The sequence below is a fragment of the Pelodiscus sinensis genome, chromosome 7, assembly GCF_049634645.1.
Source record: "Pelodiscus sinensis isolate JC-2024 chromosome 7, ASM4963464v1, whole genome shotgun sequence".
In the NCBI taxonomy this organism is placed as follows: domain Eukaryota; kingdom Metazoa; phylum Chordata; order Testudines; family Trionychidae; genus Pelodiscus; species Pelodiscus sinensis.
Window position 1 is genome coordinate 75,291,494 of NC_134717.1, and position 22,167 is coordinate 75,313,660.

Below are 22,167 nucleotides of genomic sequence, written 5' to 3' on the forward strand. Positions count from 1 at the left end.
TACATGTCATGGTGGGAAACCAACACTATCAGTACTGCCTTCCCCCATTCGGCTTTTCCGCAGCCCCCGGAGTTTTTTCAGAGTCTGGCTATGGTAATGGCACCCTCCGCCATCAAGGGATAGTATTCCCATACCTTGATGGCCACCTTGTGAAGGGTGAATCATTTCAGGAAACCCAGGTCAACACAACCATCTCCCTTTTACTTGACATGGTCAACACGACCATCTCCCTTTTACTTGACCTTGGGTTCCATGTAAACTACCAGAAATCTACTCTCCAGTCCACACAAACTCTGGAAATCATAGGAGCGCATATCAACTCCACGTCAGCCAGGGCAGCACTACCCAGGCACAGATTCGAGGCTCTCCAGAACCTCATAACTGCAGCACACACAACCCCAACTAGAACAGTGCACGAATACCTCAAAATTCGAGTCATATGGTGGCAACCACCTATGTGGTGAGGTAGGCCAGACTGCACATGAGGTGCCTGCAAGGTTGGCTGGCTACTGTCTTCACCCCCTCTAGTGACCCCCCCCCCAAAAAAAAACAATTGTTACCATACCTCCACATGTCCTCAGCTCCCTGGACTGGTGGACAGACCATCTGGGCCCCCACACTGTACAAGGCAAGTGGTCATTCAATGATCAAACACTCCACATTAACTTGCTTGAACCTAGGGCGGTTTGTTATGCATGTCATCATTTCATATCATAAATAGCACACAAGACAAATCAATGCCATTACAGACAATACCACATGTATGTACTACATCAATCGGCAGGGTAGAGTCTGGTCTACTTCCCTCTGTATAGAAGCATTGAAACTATGGAATTGGTGCAAAGTTGGCAACTCTTAATTGTAAGTCATTCTATAAAGAGGGGAAAAGACAATGATTCAAGGGTGGGAACCTTTGAAACTGACTGCACAGCCTCTAATTATAAACAATCCACATGAAAATACTTCACAAATAGGAGATTGTTATGAATACTTATGTCACGGATTATGTCCTGGAGACAATCATATAATTATGTCATGGAGAAAATCAACAAGACTCTTTTTATCATTCACAGAGCGATCCAAGGGTCAATCCATCTTGCACCCACACACTATTTACAAGACACAACCACTAGATACCACCACTACTCATTTTACTAGAGTGGTTGCCTCCACAACAGCCTTCCTCAAAAACATGCCTTTAGAGGACATTTGCAAGGCAGCCACTTGTTATCTGACCACACCTTCACCAAACACTAAGCTCTTACCTCCACGATCACTCCATCTGGGGTGCTTGGACAAACAGTACTATTCTCAATCTCAGGGGCAGGGCTGCCATCATGATACAAACTCTGCTCTGTAGTCCCCCAGAGTGGAGCACCCACAGGGACATCACTCAAAGAAGAAAAGAGAGTTACTCACCCTGTGCAGTAATGGAGGTTCTTCAAGATGTGTGTCCCCATGGGTGCTCCACTACCCTCCTTCCTTCCCCTGCTTTGGAGCTTCTTCCAGGGCTAGAGCTAGGGTAGAGAAGGAATGGAGGGGCCATGCCGCGCACATGCCTAACTGACACCAACGGCACGAGGAGACATCTCGGCACTGCTGGAAAAATCTCCGGTCGCCAGTGTGAGGACACAGCAGCAGCAGAGTGACGCACCACGGGGACACACCTCTAACGAACCCCTGTTACTACACAGGGTGAGAACTCTCTTTTCCTCTGACTACTACCAGAGTATGCATTCATTTCCTGGGGCAAATGGTGGCTATTAACACGTGGATTCTTAAGGGAGCCAGTCATAATGGTCTATAGTGTGTTTTGGTGAACTGTAGCAGAGGGGGGGAGCTAGTACCCCAACTTTCAGTGACTCACAAACAGGTAATTCCATTTTTGACAAAGTCAGATGAGGCTACTTGTAAGTATTCACCAACGTGAATAAGAGTTGTACTATTCTGAGCTTCTAAGCATATATTTATGAGTTTTTGCTTACCAGCAGAGGGCAGATTTCTCCTGCAATAAGATTGTACGCAGAAAAAATCCTCTTTTTATGCAGTGTTTGAGACATTCAATTTTATCATGTATTGATAACCGGTTAATGTTTCAACTTTTCATATTTTCTAAAAAGTTTCTGTCATTATAACAGTGAAAGTCCAAGTACATGCATTATTTCTGTTCCTTATTTTTGGACAATTATATTAATCTTATTTTCTATTTTTGGAACTTCTCTGGTATTTTGTAATGTACTCTCAGTATAGCTCTCTCTGTATTCAAATATTTTAAAGAACAATGGAACACAAGAATATTGTTTTCACTAGTCACTTCTAAAAAAATCTTTCAACTTGTTAAGGATAGCATATATTTTTGTACCAAAGGGTTCCTCAAGAAAAACTTTAAAATCTACTTTAATGGTGATGGTGTATGCCATTTAAGGCCCATTTTGATGCTGCATGTGGTAATTTGGCAAATGAACAATTACATAGGTAGGGTCCCCTGCCAATGCTATGTGGTGTGGGAAGTGGGGATCCCACCAAGGCTGTGCATAGGTCACTGCAGAAGGTGGTGTTCAGGTAGGCCACAGGAGGGGGGTCGGTCTATGGGATCAGTGATTACACAAATCAAATGGTTTATCACCCAGTGCAAATTAATTGATTGGGCTGCAGCTATTTCAGTGAAAGCTGATAGGGTAAAATCCACCACCTCTATGTATTTCATCTTTATGAAGCTGAATGACTTGTGTAAGGCAAAAATAGCATCAGTCTAAATGAAAAGAAAAATTGATCTGCAGTTTAACAATATAATGTAGTATAACATCTTTGAGAGATTATTTCTGTCATTTTCAGTTTGACAGGTAAAATGATTGGTTGTCCAGATGAAAATTATAAATAGTTGTAATTTTTAAATTTCCTTCTGTAAGGATCTCCATGCTATCTGCTGTAGTCCAGGGAGATTTTGTTTTACTCACCCTGATTCAGGATGGTTTTTAAGCATGTGAATACTTACTCGGTTGCTTAGAGTTTGGCACATGAACCCTCTTGCCTCAGTCTCACATCATGTCTTTAGAACAGGGGTGGGGAACCTTTTTGGATTGGGGGCTACTGACCCACAGAAAAATCAGTCAGGTGGGGGGCAGCGGGGACTGGAGTGCCAGCATGGGCTTCCCAATGCTGGGGGTGGGGGGAAGAACCTTGAGCCCCAGAGGCCAGATCCAAGCAAGCTGGGGACTGCATCTGGCTCCTGGACCTTAGGTTCCACACCCCTGTTTTAGAATAAGGGTTGATAAGATATTTTGTGGAACTGGATTAGACAACTAGTGGGGAGGGATACAAATGGGGCACCAGCCAAAAGTGGCCACATGCCTTCCCCACGTGACTCCTTCCCTCCCCTGCTCGGAGCCCCCATACTCACCCCATTCTGTCCCTTTTCCATTCCATGTTACCTGGGGTGTAGGTATGCCCTGCTGTACTGCAATGGGCAGCAAGCAGCATCTCACACAGTGTGGCTAGAGGCTGCCTGGGAGACTGCAGTCACCCCACTCCCTGTTTTCCCCATCCCAGCAAGTTACCTAGTGCAGGGGTGTCTCCTCCTGCTGTGCTGCACCAAGGAGGGCTGCATCCCTTCCCAGTAGCATGACTGGAGGCTGCCTGGGAGACTTCAGCAGCTGGGCAGTGTGGATGGAAGAAGCGAGGCTCTGGCCCTGCTTGTACCCCTTCAGCTCTGCCCTGGTTGGCTGCTGACCCCAAATACTATGGAGAAGGGGGTAAGGGGTCAGTAGCAGTGTTCCCTCTCAGCTGCCTGGCAGCACAGCTTCACAGGTGATTAATCAGCCCCATCCAGTCAGAGGCTCAGGGCTCCATGCATGGAGCTGACTGACTGGGCGGGGCTGATTAATCACCTGTTAAGCTGTGCTGCTACTTGGCTGAAAGGGGAACACTGCTACTGACCCCTTGCCACCTCCTCCACAGCATTTGGGGAGGGTCATGTGACTCTTTGAACCCCTCCCCCTTATCACACTTTTTCATGGAAAAGTTTAAGCTGTCATCAGTTATTGCAGATTTTGAGTTCACTGCCCATGACATTTTGAAGGCGTACATTTTCCTCTTTGCAGATTATATTGTGAAATATAATTGTAATTTAACAATTTTGTTTGACATCTTTGGCAAGTTTGACTTGTTGGCAGAAGGAATTGAAAAACCAATATACAGAAAGTCCTGCACGCATTTATTATAATCTATAAAAAAAACTTCAGAAGCAGTTAAGGTTACTACTCATGCACCATATATCCATGAAAGAAAGAAAGAAAAAATAAAGTTGATCCATTTAACAATACATATTCTCTATTTCTTCATCATCAAACTCTCACTCACCATTATCTTAACACAGACTAGGCATGGCAAGCTTAACTGTTCCCTTTTTTCATACTTCTGTGCACATCTGACCCCAGTATTTGTGAATGTTTAGTGCTTTAGGCCTGGTCTACACTAGGACTTTACATCGATTTTAGTCGCATATGGTCAATTTCCTAAATGATGCATCCACTCTGCTAAGCCTGTCACATCAACCTTAAGAGCTGCTGTAATCGATTTAAGTACTTCTGCTTTCCATGTGAGGAGTCACTCCATTCCTGACCTTGCACGGTAGAAGTTAAGGGAGTGTAGATGCCAGAAATTCCACACTATTGGCACACAGGGTCCTCCCGCAGACCCCTGCACTAACTGCTTGTGCCTCTACTGCACTCCCACTGACCTAAAAAAATCCCAGGAACAGTAGAATGGCCTGTCCCATCTGGCCAGAGCTGCAAGCCTGTTCAGAGCAAGCAGCACACCGAGGCACATATGGAAATGACTCCCAGCAATCCTTTGAACACTGAGACAACTTTGAAGATTTCTGCTCCCACGGGATCCAGTTCCCAGGGGCACAGAAGAGTGTTGGTGTGGAGTGTCCAGGGAATCTTGGACTTTGAGGTGTGGAGCGATGAAGCCATTCTCACCCAGCTCCGAACCAGCAAGAAGAATGCCAAGATTTACAGCAGGATTGCAAGCTGCCTGGGGCTAAAGCCTATTCCAGGGACACTCGGCGATGCAGAGTAAAAATCAAGGAGCTGCACCGGTCTTACTATAATGTGAAGCAGGAGAGCAGACGGTCTGGTGTAGCACCTCACATCTACTGCTTCTATGACCAGCTAGACACTATCCTGGGGGTCCCAGACAGCTTCCCTAGTGTGGTCATGGAGTCAGGCCAAGTCACACCTGGCATCAGCCTGGAGGAGTGGGGAGTGGAAGAGGAGGAGGAGACTAGCCAACCAGCAATCCCTGAGAGCCAGAAGCTTGTCATGATGCTGGAGCCAGTCCCCGCCCTCCCAGGACATCTCCCAGTCCAGCATAGAAAAAGTCCTGTTAGCCCTAATTATGTCTTTTGAAAAATTTGACTATTTAAACTGTTAAAAGATATGTAAGAGGCTCTTTTATGGCTGAATAGTTTTACTAAATGATTTACATGTGTATATGATAAATGTTTTTGAGCCTGGCACAGCTTTCATTTAGTTCCATAGAAACATAGACATTTGGAGGCATGCTGTGATCCAGAAAGACTATTTGTGGGAGTTCTCACTTAGCATGTGTTGAGATTATTCATAAACAAATAATGTATCTCCAGTAATTATTGAAGTTCTAATTTCTTTTTAATTTTTTTCTTTTAGTTCAAAAAACATCGTTCTTCCCATGTTTATACAAACAACTTTGCAAAGTCCGTGGTTAACCTTGTAGATGCCGTAAGTATCTGAAAACTATCTCACTGAGTTAATTATTTTAAGTCATTATATGGAAAGTTGACTTTACAGACATTAGGATGAAATAAATGCACTCAGCTCCTGTTAAATAGTTGAAAAATAATTTTACAGTTTCTATGCAGAGGACTGATTCAGGCTGTTATGTAGAAAGATTCCTATCCATAAGAAACCACAGATTTATTTATTTTTTTGTTTTCTCAAAGCTTCCACAGATTTGCTCTCTGGAGTGTGAAGGAGCTTTCCACATGAGTTGCTGATTTTTGTGTGTGTTTATATATATATTGTGGCAAAGCCCCAGCTATTCCCCATGGGTCTTGCACTACTGGTGGTTAGTGTTAGCCTCAGAGCCGTGCTGTGGCCCTCCACACAGACTCTTTCTCTTTACTGAAGACAGGAGCCACGGCCTACTGAGCCATACTCATCACAGGCTAGTTTGGGGTAAAATTCCATCTGGAATCCTGATCTCCCTTCTCAAGGCACATTTTGAGATGTCATGGGGAGGTTGGGGGGAACAGACAGGGTTACTACTACTCTCAATCTAGTATCTTTTTCCTGGGCCACTTCCCCAAACAATCCTTCCTAGTACCTACTAGTACTTCCCCTTTAGTACTTGCTTATCAGTTCTCAGCTCATACCCACAAAGCTCCTCCACACAGCACTTCCTGTCCTTTGCTCTTTTCCTTCTTCCTCCCTTCCTTGTCTATGGGGAGACCTTTTAAAGCAGCACCACAGGCCTTAATTGGCTGCAGGTGTCTAAATAGCCTGTGGCTTCTAGCAAGTTCTAACTGACCCCAGGTGTCTGCCTCATTATGCTGGAATTAGGCTTGGTCTTTTTTTTACTCAGGAAAGAGAAAACTGTTTACTCAAGTGCCAGCATGTATTCCCTCCACCAGTGGAGGCAGATGGCTGGTCTTGGTCTGTCATGAGTTGTGTGAGGATGTGTTGCAGGATAGCTTGACAGCACAAACACCATCAGATACCAGGTGTGTACCCTGCAGATACAGAGGTGACGGATAAGGAAAATCACTGAGAGTCAGAAAGATTGGGGGAGGTAAACACCTGCTAAGGAGACAGAGACTTAGTTGAAAGGTTTAGCTTGGTTGCCTTACTGCCTACAGAGGCCACCTGAGTCTGAGAGAGTTCCTCCTCTCAATTTTCCCCACAAGCTGATGATGAGTGGCTAAATTAGACTGAGGTAAAGGGACCAGATTTAGAATTGTAATGAGCCATTCAAGTGAGCATCTAGGGCCAGAAGTTGCCATTTTTTCCCCAAGAGAGGAAGAAAAATATCAAACTACTGCTACCCAGAAGCGCAGGACTCATGGTGGGTATAGGAGCTTTGTCACAATATGCATATGATAGGAAGTGAACTGGTTTTGTATGAAACATAGTCTATAAACTGAAACCAAGATTGGAGAGATAAAAATATGATTTCTCTTTCTCAGTTTGTATATATTATGACAAAGTTCCAACTGGGGCATCTGGCATTGGCCACTGTTGGAAGACAGGATATTGGGCTAGATGGACCTTTGGTCTAACGGAGTATGGCCGTTCTTATGTTCTCAATTTAGGCACCATTTCTAGGGCATCCACTTGCTGTTTGTTGAGCTACTTTCACCATTGGCCAGCATGAGGAACAGAGGGAAACCAAATCCTATAGTCTCAGTGAACCCTCCAAATGATACAGAGCTGAATAATCCCCTTTTTCCCCAGCCAGACTTTTCGCTGAGTGGAAATGGGGAGTTGGTAATGAGGGGAACTTGTCCCCCTCCCCACACTCTACGTTCTAGCCTAAGGCCTGGTAAAAATAGTTTTCTGTAACACACCTTTCCCAGCACCTCCCTTATCACAGGCTCTTCCTCCTGGTACCCACTTGTGCTTGCTCCTCCTAGGTCCTCCACAGCTCTCTCTGGGTATGTCTAGACTACATGGCTCTGTCGCCAGAGCCATGTAGATTAGTTTACTAGACATACCCAAATGAAGCGGCAATTTAAATAATCGCCACTTCATTTAAATTAAAATGTCTGCTGCGCCGTGCCGATCAGCTGTTTGGCGGCACAGCGCTGTAGTCTGGACGCTCTGCGGTCGACATCAAAGGCATTTGTCAACCTCCCCGGTATGCCTCGTGGGATGATTATTTAAATCGCTGCTTCATTTGGGTATGTCTAGTAAACTAATCTACATGACTCTGGTGACAGAGCCATGTAGTCTAGACATACCCTCTGTCTCCTCAACTCCTCACATACCAAACTACCTGCAGTGGTGCTCTTTTTAACTAATATCAACTGGTTCTTAATTGGCTCCAGGTGTTCCAACTAGCCTTGCCTCACTTGACTCTGGAAGCCCACTTAATTGGCTCCAGGTGCTTAATTGCCCTGATTGATTCTGGCAAGTTCCAGCTAGTTCTCGGCTAGCTCTTATTAGCTCTTATTAATCCTTGGGAATAGAGATTTCCTAACCTAAGGCTAATATACTTCCCTTCCATCATTCTACCTCACACGACCCACTGAGGATATCAGCTGGAGCATCCTCCATGGCACTATGAGCACGGGCATGTACTTGATACAGTTTCTCCTTTCCCTGATGCTTGCCTCTTTTGCGGTGTGAGGGAGACCTTGGCACACATCTACCTTGAGTGCACCACATTACAGCTGCTTTTTCAGCTCCTCCAGAACCTCTTGTTGAGGTTCTGGCTGCACTTTTCACCTCACTTACTGATTTTGCACGCCACATCCATTGCCCTACAAAGTCGCAGGACCTCCTCATCAACTTCCTCCTGGCTATGGCCAAAGTAGCCATTTGTAAGACCAGGGAGAAAAAGTTGGTTGAGGAAGGAGCCTGCAACTGTGGGATCTATTTCATTTTCTCTCTCTGCTCACACATCTGGGCAGTGTCCACTGGCTTCCTTGATGCTTTCAAGGAGCAGTGGGTGCTGTTCAGGGCTCTCTGCTCGGTATCCCCATCCAGTTCTTTTGTTCTGGCTCTTTGACCTTCACACCCTATTTTTATTTTCATTTTGTCCCTCATAATCAGTTGGAGTCAAGGGTTCGGTGGATCCTTCCTGTAGGCTGGAAGAGAGTCATAGAATCATAGAACTGGAAGAGACCTCAAGAGGTCATCAAGTCCAGCCCCTTGCCCAAGGCAGGACCAATCCCAACTAAATCAAACCGGCCAGAGCTTCGTCAAGCCGAGACTTAAAAACCTCTAGGGATGGAGATTCCACCAATTCCTTAGGTAACCCCTTCCAGTGCTTCACCACTCTTCTAATCAAATAGTTTTTCCTAATATCCAGCCTGGACCTCTCTCACTACAGCTTGAGACCATTGTTCCTTGTCCTGCCATCTCTCACTACTGAGAACAGCCTTTCTCCATCCTCTTTGGAATCTCCCTTCAGGAAGTTGAAGGCTGCTGTCAAATCCCCTCTCGCTCTTCTCTTCTGCAGACTAAACAGACCCAAGTCCCTCAGCCTCTCCTCATAGGTCATATGCTTCAGCCCCATAATCATTTTGGTTGCCCTCTGCTGGACCCTCTCCAATGCGTCCACATCCTTCCTGTAATTGGGGGCCCAGAACTGGACACAATACTCCAGATGTTGCCTCACCAGAGCCGAATAAAGGGGAATAATCACTTCTCTGGATCTGCTGGCAATGCTCCTCTTAATGCAACCTAATATGCCATTAGCCTTCTTGGCTACAAGGGCACACTGTTGACTCATATCAAGCTTCTCATCCACTGTAACCCCTAGGTCCTTTTCTGCAGAACTACTACTTAACTGGTTGGTCCCCACCTTGTAACTATGCTTGGGATTCTTCCGTCCCAAGTGCAGGACTCTGCACTTGTCCTTGTTGAACCTCATCAGATTTCTTGTGGCCCAATCCTCCAATTTGTCTAGGTCACTCTGGACCCTATCTCTGCCCTTAAGTTTATCTACCTCTCCCCCCAGCTTAGTATTATCCGCAAACTTACTGAGGGTGCAATCCATCCCCTCATCCAGGTCATTAATAAAGATGTTGAACAAAACCGGTCCTAGAACCTGTCCTTGGGGCACTCCGCTAGAAACTGACTGCCAACCTGACATCAAGCCGTTGATCACTACCTGCTGGGCCCAGCCTTCTAGCCATCTTTCTATCCATCTTACCGTCCATTTATCCAATCCACATTTCCTTAACTTGCTGGCAAGAATATTGTGGGAGACCGTATCAAACGCCTTGCTAAAGTCAAGGTATATAACATCTACTGACTTTCCCATGTCCACTGAGCCAGTTACCTCATCATAGAAGCTAATCAGATTGGTTAGGCATGACTTGCCCTTTGTGAATCCATGCTGACTATTCCTAATCACTTTCCTCTCATCCAAGTGCCTCAAAATAGCCTATTCCACTTATGGCCAAGCACCTCCATTGCAGCTACGGGCGACCTCTACAGCCTACATACACAGCATCCTGCTCATGGACATGTGCACATCAGCAACGTGGCCCTCCTCTCACATGTTCCCTAGACATTATGCTCTGGACAGCCACCCCTCCTGCGGTACCCACTTTGGACACACTGTCCTAACTGCTGTGCACAATAATAACCAACCGAAGCACCTGCCTCCATCACAGGTACTGCTTCTTAGTCACCTAAGGTGGAGCACCCACAGGGACACTTCTCGAAGAAGAAGAGAGGATTACTCACCTTGTGCAGTAACAGAGGTTCTTCGAGATGATTGTCCGTGGGTGCTCCACCACCTGCCCTTCCTCCTCTCTGCTTTGGACTTGCTGGTTTCTTCTTTCAGGGTAGAGAAGGAACTGAGGGGACAGTTGGCTGCACAGGCATCGTAGCAGCACCATACCAGATGGGAGGAGAAGGGGAGCCTACCCACTCCTCTAGGTTCCAGCCCAGGGACCCTAAGGCAGTACCAACTGGCAATGTTTCCTCCACTCCCAGTCTTGCAGCCTCTCCCTGGGCTACTTCCCCAAATGATCCCTCTAGTACCATATCCCTAGTCCCTGAGCAATCTTTCCTTTTCCTCCACAGCACCTATCCTTTGTTCTCTCAGTGTAACTCCTCACTCTCAGTCCTTGGCCTTTCTCTGCCTTTCCTGAGAAGTCTTATAAGAACTAGGGGTTAGCAAATGAAATTAATAGGCAGAAGGAAGTTTTTCTTCACTCAGCGCAGTCAACCAATGGAACTATTTGCCAGAGGACATGGTAAAGACCAGAACTTTAACAGGGTTGAAAAAAGAACTAGATAAATTCATGTTGGTTAGGTTCATCTATAGCTAGTAGCCAGGATGGATAGGAATGGTGTCCCTAGCTTCTGTTTGTTAGAGGCTGCATATGGATGTCAGGCATGGGATCACTTGATGAATACCTGTTCTGTTCACTGCCTTTGGGGCATCTGGCATTGGCCACTGTTGGAAGACAGGATACTGGGCTAGATTGACCTTTGATCTGACCCAGTACGGCCGTTCTTATGTTTTTATGTTCTTATGTTCTTTAGTTTATTAACTATGAAAGATACATTTTAAGTGATTAAACTAATAAACAAACAAAAATGCTAACTAAGCTTAACGTATTGGAAGGATAGGATTAAAATTAACAGTCCCTCACCCTAACTGGTACAAGCAGTCTTGCAGATTCTTAAGGCACAAGCTGCACTTGCTTTGCAGTTTGGGATCCCTGTTCCTGTTTCAAGTTCTTTTGTTTTGGAGCTTCTCGTAGGTGTTCAGTTGTGGGACAGTGAAGAACAGCCAATGATGTCATTTCCCTGCCTCTTAAAGCTTCTTCAAATGCCAGCAACCCTTTTTTTCAAACTTGGTTCCCAGACCATTTTGGGGTAAAATACTGGGGTCCAGAGCCGTGTGGTGGTGTTAGATGTCCTTGCAGAGTCATAGCAGCCATTACTTTTTGTCTGGAGCATTTTCAGGAAGGCTCAGCTCTTCCATAGCCCATTGTCTTGGATGAAGAACCATTAGCACTGTTTGGCTTCTCCATTGTTGCAACTATGGCTGTTCTCTAGAGTAAGCCCATTTGAAATATAGATCCATAGTCAATATTTTTAATTTCAGATACAAAAATCATACATGCATACAAATAGGATAATCATGCAAATCATAACTTTTCCACTGACACTTGACCTATCTTGTACAAAATATATAATTATGCCATAATTAAAACAGAATTATACAACTAGGAAGAATATGGGATGCAGTACAGTGCAAAAGAAGAAATGTGCAGAAAAATTATTGCAATTTCAACTCTGTTATAAATTTGTTGTGTATGCCAGAACTGTGAGAAAATGAATTTGTTACAAATCAGCACTTAATGATGTAGCAGAGCTAGTGTACTCCAATATTGACTATGTAGTATGGTTAGTTGAAGTATCTTGTTTCTGTGCTATCTAATATAACACATCTAAGCTTGCTTAGGGTACAGCTGAGCAACAGCTGAGAGGTGTAATTCCTAGTTCAGCTAGATGTACATGCACTAGCTCCACTTGAGCTAGCCTACTAAAAGAAGCCGTGTAACTGTGGCTAATGAGTGGCGTGTTAGACCAATTGCCTGAATACAGTTCAGTCTGACACCCTGAGTATATACTTGGGCATTTAGCTTATGCCTCCTCCACCCGTGCCACTATGTCCACACTGTTTTTTTAGGCATTTGTCTTGAGTGCATGTTATGTAGATGTATCTCTGGTAGATATTTGTCCCCAAATTCTTAAATTATAGATAACTATGCAGTCCTTACAGGTGGGCTGACTATTGCACTAGGTGTCAATGTTCATGAATTTAATGTAATTCCAAGAGCATATATGTGCTGTCTGAATTACAGGCAAAAAGTCTGTTTTACATTTGTTTAAATAATTTTAACAAATGATATTACTCTCAAAAGAGGATAACAAAGATGCTACTTGATTTATTTGAGTATAAAAAGAGGTTTCTATAAACAAAGGTTGGAAAGAGGCATTTCTTTATTATATAGATATTAGTTTCCTGAGGGCTGTAAGTTTGGGAGTTGGTGTGGAATAAGTAGGAATAAGGGATCTTCCGGAAAAGGGCTTATTTTCCAGAGAATCGCGCCTACACTGGCGCTTTTCTCTGGCAAAAACCCCGAGCCGGAAAAAAGCGGCAGCCATGTAAATGCAAATGCCGCGGGGGATATGTAAATCCCCCGCGGATTTGCAATTCCGAAGTGTCTCATTGGCATCCCTTTTCCGGAAAGGGATGCCAATGTAGACAGAGCCTTAGTGTATCTTGAGGAAATTTCTATGGGGAAATGTAGATATTCCTATGTAGTGACTGGTTACTCAAATGAGAAACACTAAAGGGGAAAAGGAGGTCAGTACTGAAATGTAGAAAATTGATTTTGTTCTTTAGAATAGTAAATTTAATAAAATAAGATTAGCAGATTATAGATTTTTAGGCATATCAGCTAACTATTTCCCCATGTTTCCCTCTTTCTTTATCCTCCTTGTCCTTCCACTGACTCTGACTGGCTAATTGTGCATGTCTGACCCAGTGTTCTACTCCTGTGCCTGTCCTGTCTCTGCCCCCAGATATACAAGGAACAGCTGAATACCAGGGTGGTTTTGGTTGCTGTGGAAACCTGGACAGACAGAGATCGTATTAACATTCGCCCTGACCCTCTGCAGATGCTTCATGACTTCTCCAAATATCGACAGTACTACATCAAACAGCATACTGATGCTGTACATCTGCTCTCGTATGTACTATTAGATCATGATTTAATCTATTAGTTTTATACCTATGTAGGAAGTCTGCTTGCCTAGTAGCCTACATCTCTCTCTTCTTCTCTACCTGAATGTCAACCAACCTTTGCCTATATTTGCCAGTTTCTGGTATTTTAATCTAGCAGCAATCCCGTCTACAGAGTTCAACAAGGTATATTATGGGTATACCAATGTGTATTATGAAATACAACTGGTATTCACTTATTAATAGAGCCCACATATTTACCTTTGTATGTTCTAGCTATCTTTCATGAGATCTGATTAGATTTGATAGTTCTCTGTTTTAAAAAAATAGCTTGCATATACAGCTTATTTATCAAGGAACATAGCCCAGTAATCTCCTGAATGTTTTTCTATTGATTACCTTGTGATAGTTTTTATTTACTATATTAGATCCTCTTGCATAGATATTTCCATGGTGAGGCAGTAGACCCTAAAGCCATGGCTAGTTCACTGTAGCAGTAGCCATTTTTGTGGCTACTGCTTCAGAACTGGTTGGACACCACAGCCTTAAAGACATTCTTGAGATTCCAAGATGGTGCTGATATACTCCTATGGCTGAAATCAGTGCAGCTACAGGATTGAGTAAACATGGCTATTAGCATGCCCTTGAGGTTTTTGGACATGTCACCCAGCTCTACAGTTTACCATCAAACTAACAATGAGTAGCAAGATATGGCAGAACTGAGGGTGTATTCTACAGGAATATTCCATTGGCATATTTTACTCAGCTCTGTGGCTGCACTGCAATTAGTTAAAGGAACTCTTGCAGTTGTACATGCTTAAACCAGAAATGAATTTGACCTTTGAGGCTATACATTCTGGGGCAAATCCTACCTGCATGTCTGTGGGAATAGAAGAGAGGCTTCTGGCAACACAAACAGTGTTTTTGCTGCATGTAGTTGGGGGAAAAAAAGTAGGCCTGGGAGAGGGGCACATAGGGCATAGCTAGACTACGCGGAATGGTCAGAAGCGGATATGCAAATTCTACGGGACTTTGCATATCTTTTTCCGATCTCACTTCCGAAAGCCGAGCTTTTGAAAGTGAAACTAATTAAGATGCGGCTTTTTTGGCGAACTGCCCCCTTCATCGAAGAGCCGCTCTTCCTCAAAAAAGGAGGTTTACGTGGCTTTTCGACAAAGGGGGTTTGCCAAAAAAGCCGCATCTTAATTACTTTCACTTTCAAAAGCTCGGCTTTTGAAAGTGCGATCGAAAGAAGATATGCACATTTCTTTCGACCTTTCCCTGTAGTCTAGATGAGCTCCTAGGGTTGCACATCCATTGTGCAGTTCAGTCCCAGCATTGGCAGGGGCTCTCTGGTATGAGTGTGTAGGGGATCTGTCCATACACACATCCTCAGTTGTAGTCTCACCTGTGGAAGGTGAATGCTAGGGATTTAGCAGGCCTGCTGTTGGGGGCAGGACGGAGGGAGAGGCAAATGGGACAGTTGCCCCGGGGCCTGGCAATTCAAAGGGGCTCAGGGTTCCTGGCCACTGCTGCTCTACTGCAACAGTGACGGCCACCTGGAGCCCACGGACCTTTAAATTGCTGCTGAAGTGCTGTGTGCTCCAGGCAGCTCCGAAGGCTGGTCGGGGAAGGGAAGAAGTTGGCGATGTGCTCTGGGTGGCTCTGAGAGCTGGCAGAGAGGGGCAGCAAAGAGCTCTGGCTGTATTGGCTCCTCCCCTTTTGCCCCAGGTCCCACCTCTTCCAGGAGCTTGGAGATAGTCCCCCCCCTCACCTGTCTAGGGGCCCATGGAAACTGTTTAGAAGCTACTCCAACCAGCCGTATCTAGTGGGGCGTTTTTTAATGCCTCTTTACAGTCTGTACAGGGATGGTGTGAATTCCATCTCCTTAGCATCCAGCCAAGATAATTGGTCTGATTAGTGGTGTTTAGATTTATGCTCTTTATGTTTAAATTTTACATTAACAGTAGGAACAATTACATTTTTTGCAAGTATGGACATAGATATAGCCAAATGCTTTTAAGCACTTCCTTGCCCACAACTCTGGTATACTTCACTTCTGTGCAGAGGAGGGTTATTTCCTTTACTCTGTTAGGGCCTAGTCCTGGAACATTGCACATCCTATCTTCATTGTTTTAAATGGGAATTAGGGTTGGTATCTTGGTAATATTTAAAAAAACAAACAAACAAACAGATACTCCAGCAGGAGTGTTGGAACCTCCCCTGCTCTACCTGCTCCTGATACCCTGCCCCTCCCTTCCCCTTGAGGTCCCATTCTCATCCACTCCTTCCCCTTGGCTCCTCTTTCCCCCATCAACTCCCTTTGCCCTGTCACTCACTGCTTCCATATCACCACCAGGTCAGGAAGGACTTGCCTATGGAACCAGTGCCAGGAACTGCAGCTGCCTGATGCAGGCAGGAGACAGCCCCATCTAAGGGTACATCTAGACTACATGCCTCTGTCGCCAGAGGCATGTAGATTAGGCTACCAGACATAGGAAAATGAAGGGGCGATTTAAATAATCGCCGCTTCATTTAAATTTACATGGCTGCCGCGCTGAGCCGACAAACAGCTGATCAGCTGTTTGTCGGCTCAGCGCGATAGTCTGGACGCGCGGGTGTCGACATCAAAGGTATTTGTCGACCACCCCAGGTAAACCTCATCCCAGGAGGCATACCTGGGTGGTCGACAAGTATCTTTGATGTCGACACCCGCGTGTCCAGACTATCGTGCTGAGCCAACAAACAGCTGATCAGCTGTTTGTCAGCTCAGCGCGGCAGCCATGTAAATTTAAATGAAGCGGCGATTATTTAAATCGCCCCTTCATTTTCCTATGTCTGGTAGACTAATCTACATGCCTCTGGCGACAGAGGCATGTAGTCTAGACGTACCCTAAGTAGGGGCTGGCACAGGTGATGTTCTGGTGCCTCCCTCATCTGTTGTCCACCACTACGAAACAGTGACTCTGGCTCCCTCCATCCATATTGGATACTGCTACAATGGAGCACCCACAGAGACAACACTCGAAGAAGAAAAGGGGTTACTCACTTTGTGTAGTAATGACTATTCTTCACCATATGGCCCCCCCCGTAGGTGCTCCACGACCCTCCATTCCTCCCTCTCCTCTGCTCAGAGTCTTATTACTTGGGTGTAGATGAGGAACTGAAAGGGTGGGCTTGAGCCACGTGAGCTACATGCTCGGGCGGGAGCTGCATGAGACGTTTCCTGCACATGCTCAGCTCAACAGGGGAAACTGCTTTGCAATGCTCTGATCTGCAGCTCCGGGTGACACAGTGGAGCACTCCCAGGGACACACATCTCAAAGAACAGTTGTTACTGCACAAAGTGAGGTACTCCCTTTTACTCATCTTTCAAAACTGTTCTTCGAGATGTGCTGTTCATGTCTATTCCAATACTCATACTTCTTCCCTTCTGTTGGGAGCAGCTGGCAAGAATGAACTGAGGAGCGGGTGGGTTGGCAGGGCCTGATATTGGGCACCATATTGTCACCATTCCATGGGACACCCAGGCCAACCCTTTGGGTAGTTGCTAGAGGAAAAATCTTCTGGCTACTGTGCACATGCGTGTGCACACACCTGAATGGAATGGACATAAACAACTGTTAGAAAAGGTGAGTAACCATTTTTCCTATGTGGTCATGAATTAAAGTCTCTTGAAATTGTAAAGTATGTATGTAAAAGAAAGTTGGGTTAGGAATTCTGGAAGACTGTCATCTTAATTTATTGACACTTGTGCAAATTATCTTTATAATATCCCTTAAAAGACAATTAAATGTGAAATATAGTAAAAGAAAACTAATGGTAGCTGTGTAATTGGAACTGAAAGATGAAGTTTCATAGAAGATAAAATAATAGCTGCAGTCAAGTGCACAGAAGATACTGAGGTTTTTCAGAATAATTTTTCTTTTAGGAGTCTGTTCAAGATCAGCTAGACCTAGTCTTAGTTGTGGCTTCTGATAAGATCTCAGCTTACGGTAATATGGCAGCAAGCAGTTTGATTTTTTTTTTAACTTTTGAAGTCATTAAGTAAGGTAACAGGATAATGAATCATGCCTAGGCCTTTAATACAGTGTTGTTGAGCATTAGCATTTTGCTTTGTTAAGGCATCAGGTATATAAAATCATACTGTATATTTTTGTACAGTTGATAATACTCCACAGAAATAATAGAGAATGTCTTTACATGGTACAGTATCATTTGTTATGCAGCAAAAAACTGATTACATGAGGAGGATGTAGGCCTGGAATACACCGACAGGAAAAGTACTAAATTCTATTCAGTTTTTAAAAAGGTTGAAATTAAATGACTCAAGGTAAAACAGTCAATTAGTATGTTGATTTTTAGTTTAAGAATATCACAGCAGAGATGTGCTAAACTGATTACATACATTTTACTGCAGAAATTTCTTCTTGATAACTTATAGTAAATTGTAACATTTTCACTATTTTTGCCTTTTCATGGATACAGCATCACTTTTTCTTTCAAGAACATGTGATATATTACACTTTGTGATTTTTTTTTTGTTTGCTGGTTGAAGGGTGGGGCTTAATCTGCAAAATAAGCATCTCTTTTCATGTGTTCCATTTAAAAAGTGAATCATAGTTTCCATTGAGAATAAATGAATAGTTGTTAAATGAATACAAATATGCACAAAATGTATTGTTGTATGAGAATTTGAGCTTTCAGATGACTGACTAGTGGCCTATTGAAGTATATTGATTAAATTTCTCATTCAAATTCTTATGTATATTTCATTTAATTCTTTATTTTCTTAAGGAATGTGACATTCCACTACAAGAGGAGCAGCTTGAGTTACTTTGGAGGGGTTTGTTCCATGACCAGAGGAGTTGGAGTGAATGAGGTAACTTTTTCAATTACTATTTTTTAAATGTACAATTTCCTGTTTATGAACTCACCAACTTTTATATTTGGCATTTTTGTTTTATTCTATGACAATAGCGCCAAAAATGTAACAATACTGTAGACAATTCATTGTATTGACATGGCATTACCCAAAACCTTGCCCTCTATATATTGGGCCAAATTCTTCTCTTAGTCTAGGTCTACACTGTAAAGAAAAGCTGGAAAAAGATACGCAAAAGAACCGCTTTTCTTTTGAAAGATGCTTTTCCAAAATTTGTTCCATCTACACAGTGCCAAATTTCAGAAAAACCTCCTCTTTCAGCAAATCCCTTCTTCCTCATAGAATGAGGATTACAGGGATGGCGAAAGAACGCATCTGCTTTTTCGGAAATTGTTCCAAAAAAGTGGATGCATTCCTTGGACATGGCATAGCTTTTCCGGGATGTCTCCGGTATCCTGGAAAAGCTCTGCAGTCTAGACAGCCTTAGGGTACGTCTAGACTACGTGCCTCTGTCGCCAGCTGTTTGTCGGCTCAGCGCGGCAGCCATGTAAATTTAAATGAAGCGGCGATTATTTAAATCGCCCCTTCATTTTCCTATGTCTGGTAGCCTAATCTACATGCCTCTGGCGACAGAGGCATGTAGTCTAGACGTACCCTAAGTTAGCCAGTGGAATTCCATTGACTATAGTGTGTTTTCACCAGCATAACTAGGAGGAGAATTTGGTCCTATATGTATATCATGCTAATGACTTTGTTTTCAAAAATTTCACTGTGAAAAGTACCAAATGGACCAATTGACTTCTTGGTAAAGGCAGGTACCAGCTCCTCTGGCCTTTGTTTCTTTGGTGTATGCATGCAAGTTACATACAGATTTGATAAAATTGACTATATATGTGGTATTGAATTAGTAGTAACCCAGAATAAAGTGTTGTAATATAATTTGCAGTAACTAACTTGGTGTACTATTTTTTAATGTTATCTTCTCCTCTAAAAACAGTATGCCCTTCCATTGGCTATGGCACAAGAATTATCACAAAGTTTGGCTCAGAACCTTGGAATACAGTGGGAGCCAGCAACCAGAAAACCAAGTATGTACTGTAATTGTGCATTGACTTTCTTCTGTCCTCCTTTGCTGTACGTACACAGTTTTTGTAATCTGTGTGGTTACATATATATGTACATTGACATAACTATAAATAACATATTGCAAATGATTTTGTTATATGCTGGAGAATTACAGTAAAAACCCAAACTTGAGTTTAGCCAAATAGATGCCAAATAAATCATAATCTGATTTTGCACGGTCTACAATCGTCATTCTCAGTGACTTGAATGACAGTATTGTCTCCATCAAGGAGTCAAATTCATAATTGATGTGTACAGTGGTGTGTCTTAGAACCTGTTATTCTAACTTAGATGCCTTCCCCTCTTATATTCAGATTCCCTTACCTAAACATTAAGTAGAATAGATGTAATTAAGTCACATGGAATCTGTGGGCAAAGGAGTCTACCTTAAATTCCAAGAAGCTGCAAAATATTGGATTATGTTAATTTATTTTAAATCTTTTTTACACCTGCTCCACAGCGGATATATTATCCTAATTTGCACAATATAGCACATGAGTAGAGTGTATGTAAGTACTTTTAGGGGAGTCTAAGAGTCTAATCCAAAGCCCATTGAAGTCAGTTGGATCTTTTCTTTTCACTTTAGTGGGTTTTGGATTTGTCCCTGATTATCTAACGTTCATCACTTTATGTATCTCTTCTCAATTTGACCAGGGAGTCTGAGATGAAGCCCCAATGTTAAGTAACTCACACATGCTTGTCCATCTTTCATCCATAGCAGTATTATGTGATCATGTTTAACTAGCAGTTACCATACCATGTATATGAGATACAGCATTATTTTGTTTGATTTAGAATAGGAAAAAACTGCTATTTCCAATATGGTTGTGATATAACTATTGATATATGTTGTGTGTTGGAAATGTCCTTCAGAAAGCAGCAGAATCTAATCAGAAATACCTTTCTTCACTTTGTTGGGGTGGGTTAGTAATAATCTTTTAAAAGGAAATATCAAGCAATTATATTCTTGTTTTAAGCATGTCTTTCAGAGAGTAGGCAAGTAAATTGAGTATAAACATTTTTGAAAATGGTAGTAGAAATGCAAGCATTAGTAGTATTAACCAGCAGATAGATGCAATAGCAGAATGATGGAAAAGTGTAAAGGTGTGAATAACATAACAATCCTACCAAATTACATGTGGTTATTTTGTGTTCTGAATACTGAATGTATCCAAAATACAGCATCTCTTTTTAACAGATTCTTGTCTGTATTATTCAATGTTTGTCTTACAGATTGTAAGACATTTTTACTTTGAATAACCTATTGCTCCTATGTTTTAAATTAACAAATGATTAATGTGTTGACTTAGATGATGTAACTAGTACAACTAGGGATGTAAAGGAGTAACCAGTTAACCAGCACCGGGCCAACTGGAGCAGCCCCTTGCCCATGGTGCACTGGGAGTGGAGGCTGCTCCAGCCTGGCTAGGCCCACTGCGCCCCACCACAAGCAGGTTAACCAGTTAAACATATAGTTTAACTGGTTATGATATAAAATGGGATTTTACATCCCTAGTACAAATCCCTTTTATTCAACCACTTTCTGTCCTCTGTGCAATTGAGATAAGTTAATTGATAGTTTGAGATGTTGTTAAAGCAGAGGGAACAAAATTTAGCTGTCTTACGCACCAGGACATTCCAGTTTTAGGGTTAGATTCTGTTACAATTAACAGCCATCTGACCACCATATGTAACTAATTTAAATCTTCTTTCTTTTGATTTTGTCTGAGAAGAATGTGACTGCACAGAATACTGGGGTGGCTGCATCATGGAAGAAACAGGGTATGCTGTAATAACTTATAACTGAGGGCTTTGGAGATGACATCAGAGTGCACATTGTGACATAAGTATTTATTAGTCATTATAAATCTGTTTCAGCACTGGTAAGATGAAAAGCCAGTACTTTAGCTGTGAAGACAAACATTTGTGCTGAATAAATCAAGCATAAAAATATTAAGGAACATAACATGGACTCATTACATGGATGTTTTGATATTAGCTTATATTTTTAGAGTGGGACTTTTAGCCCAGAGTTTCCCTGCTCAGTATCCCTATAAGAGAAGAGATACAAAATCTTTAGCTACCAGAAAAGACAGATATTCTGTCTAGTATGACAAAATGGAAGGGAACAAGGAGTAATTTGCAAAACCACATTTCACAGCTGAGATACTTTTACCCACATTTTCTGAAGAGGAAAAAATTTAAGAGAATTTGTACTGACTGTTTTGATATGTCCAATTTGTATTCTTAGTTTTCCAGACAATAATTAAAATTACCTTTATATATCTCTTTCATAACAAAAGGATGCCAACATGTATGTAAACATTTTAAACTGTATGTGCTGGATATAGAAACCAAAGAACCCGCTACTGAAGTGCAGTCACTTTTGTGATGGAACAAAATAAACATCATAGAATCATGGAATTCTAGAACTGGAAAGGACCTGGAAAGGTCATCAAGTCAAGTCATGAAGTTTAGTCCCCTGTCCTCACCACGGGACCAAGCACTATCTCATTCCTGATAGATGTTTATCTAACCTTCTCTTAAATATCTCCAATATCTTCCACAGCCCCCCTACACAATTTATTCCAGTGTTTAATCACCCTGACAGCTAGGAAGGTTTTCCTAATGTCCAACCTAAACCTCCCTTGCTGCAATTTAAGCCCATTGCTTCTTGT

General features: G+C 42.9%; 1 protein-coding gene across 7 annotated transcripts in view; it reads left to right on the forward strand.

Moving 5' to 3' along the window:
* Positions 1–22,167, forward strand: part of ADAM23 (ADAM metallopeptidase domain 23) — a 184,872-nt gene that overhangs the window by 78,991 nt on the left and 83,714 nt on the right. For all 7 annotated transcript variants that reach the window (XM_075934339.1, XM_075934346.1, XM_075934341.1 and 4 more), the window contains exons 10-14: positions 5,691–5,762; positions 13,320–13,486; positions 18,277–18,361; positions 19,362–19,452; positions 21,223–21,271. In XM_075934339.1, the coding sequence (XP_075790454.1) occupies positions 5,691–5,762; positions 13,320–13,486; positions 18,277–18,361; positions 19,362–19,452; positions 21,223–21,271 (464 nt within the window). The remainder of the gene's footprint in view (positions 1–5,690; positions 5,763–13,319; positions 13,487–18,276; positions 18,362–19,361; positions 19,453–21,222; positions 21,272–22,167) is intronic.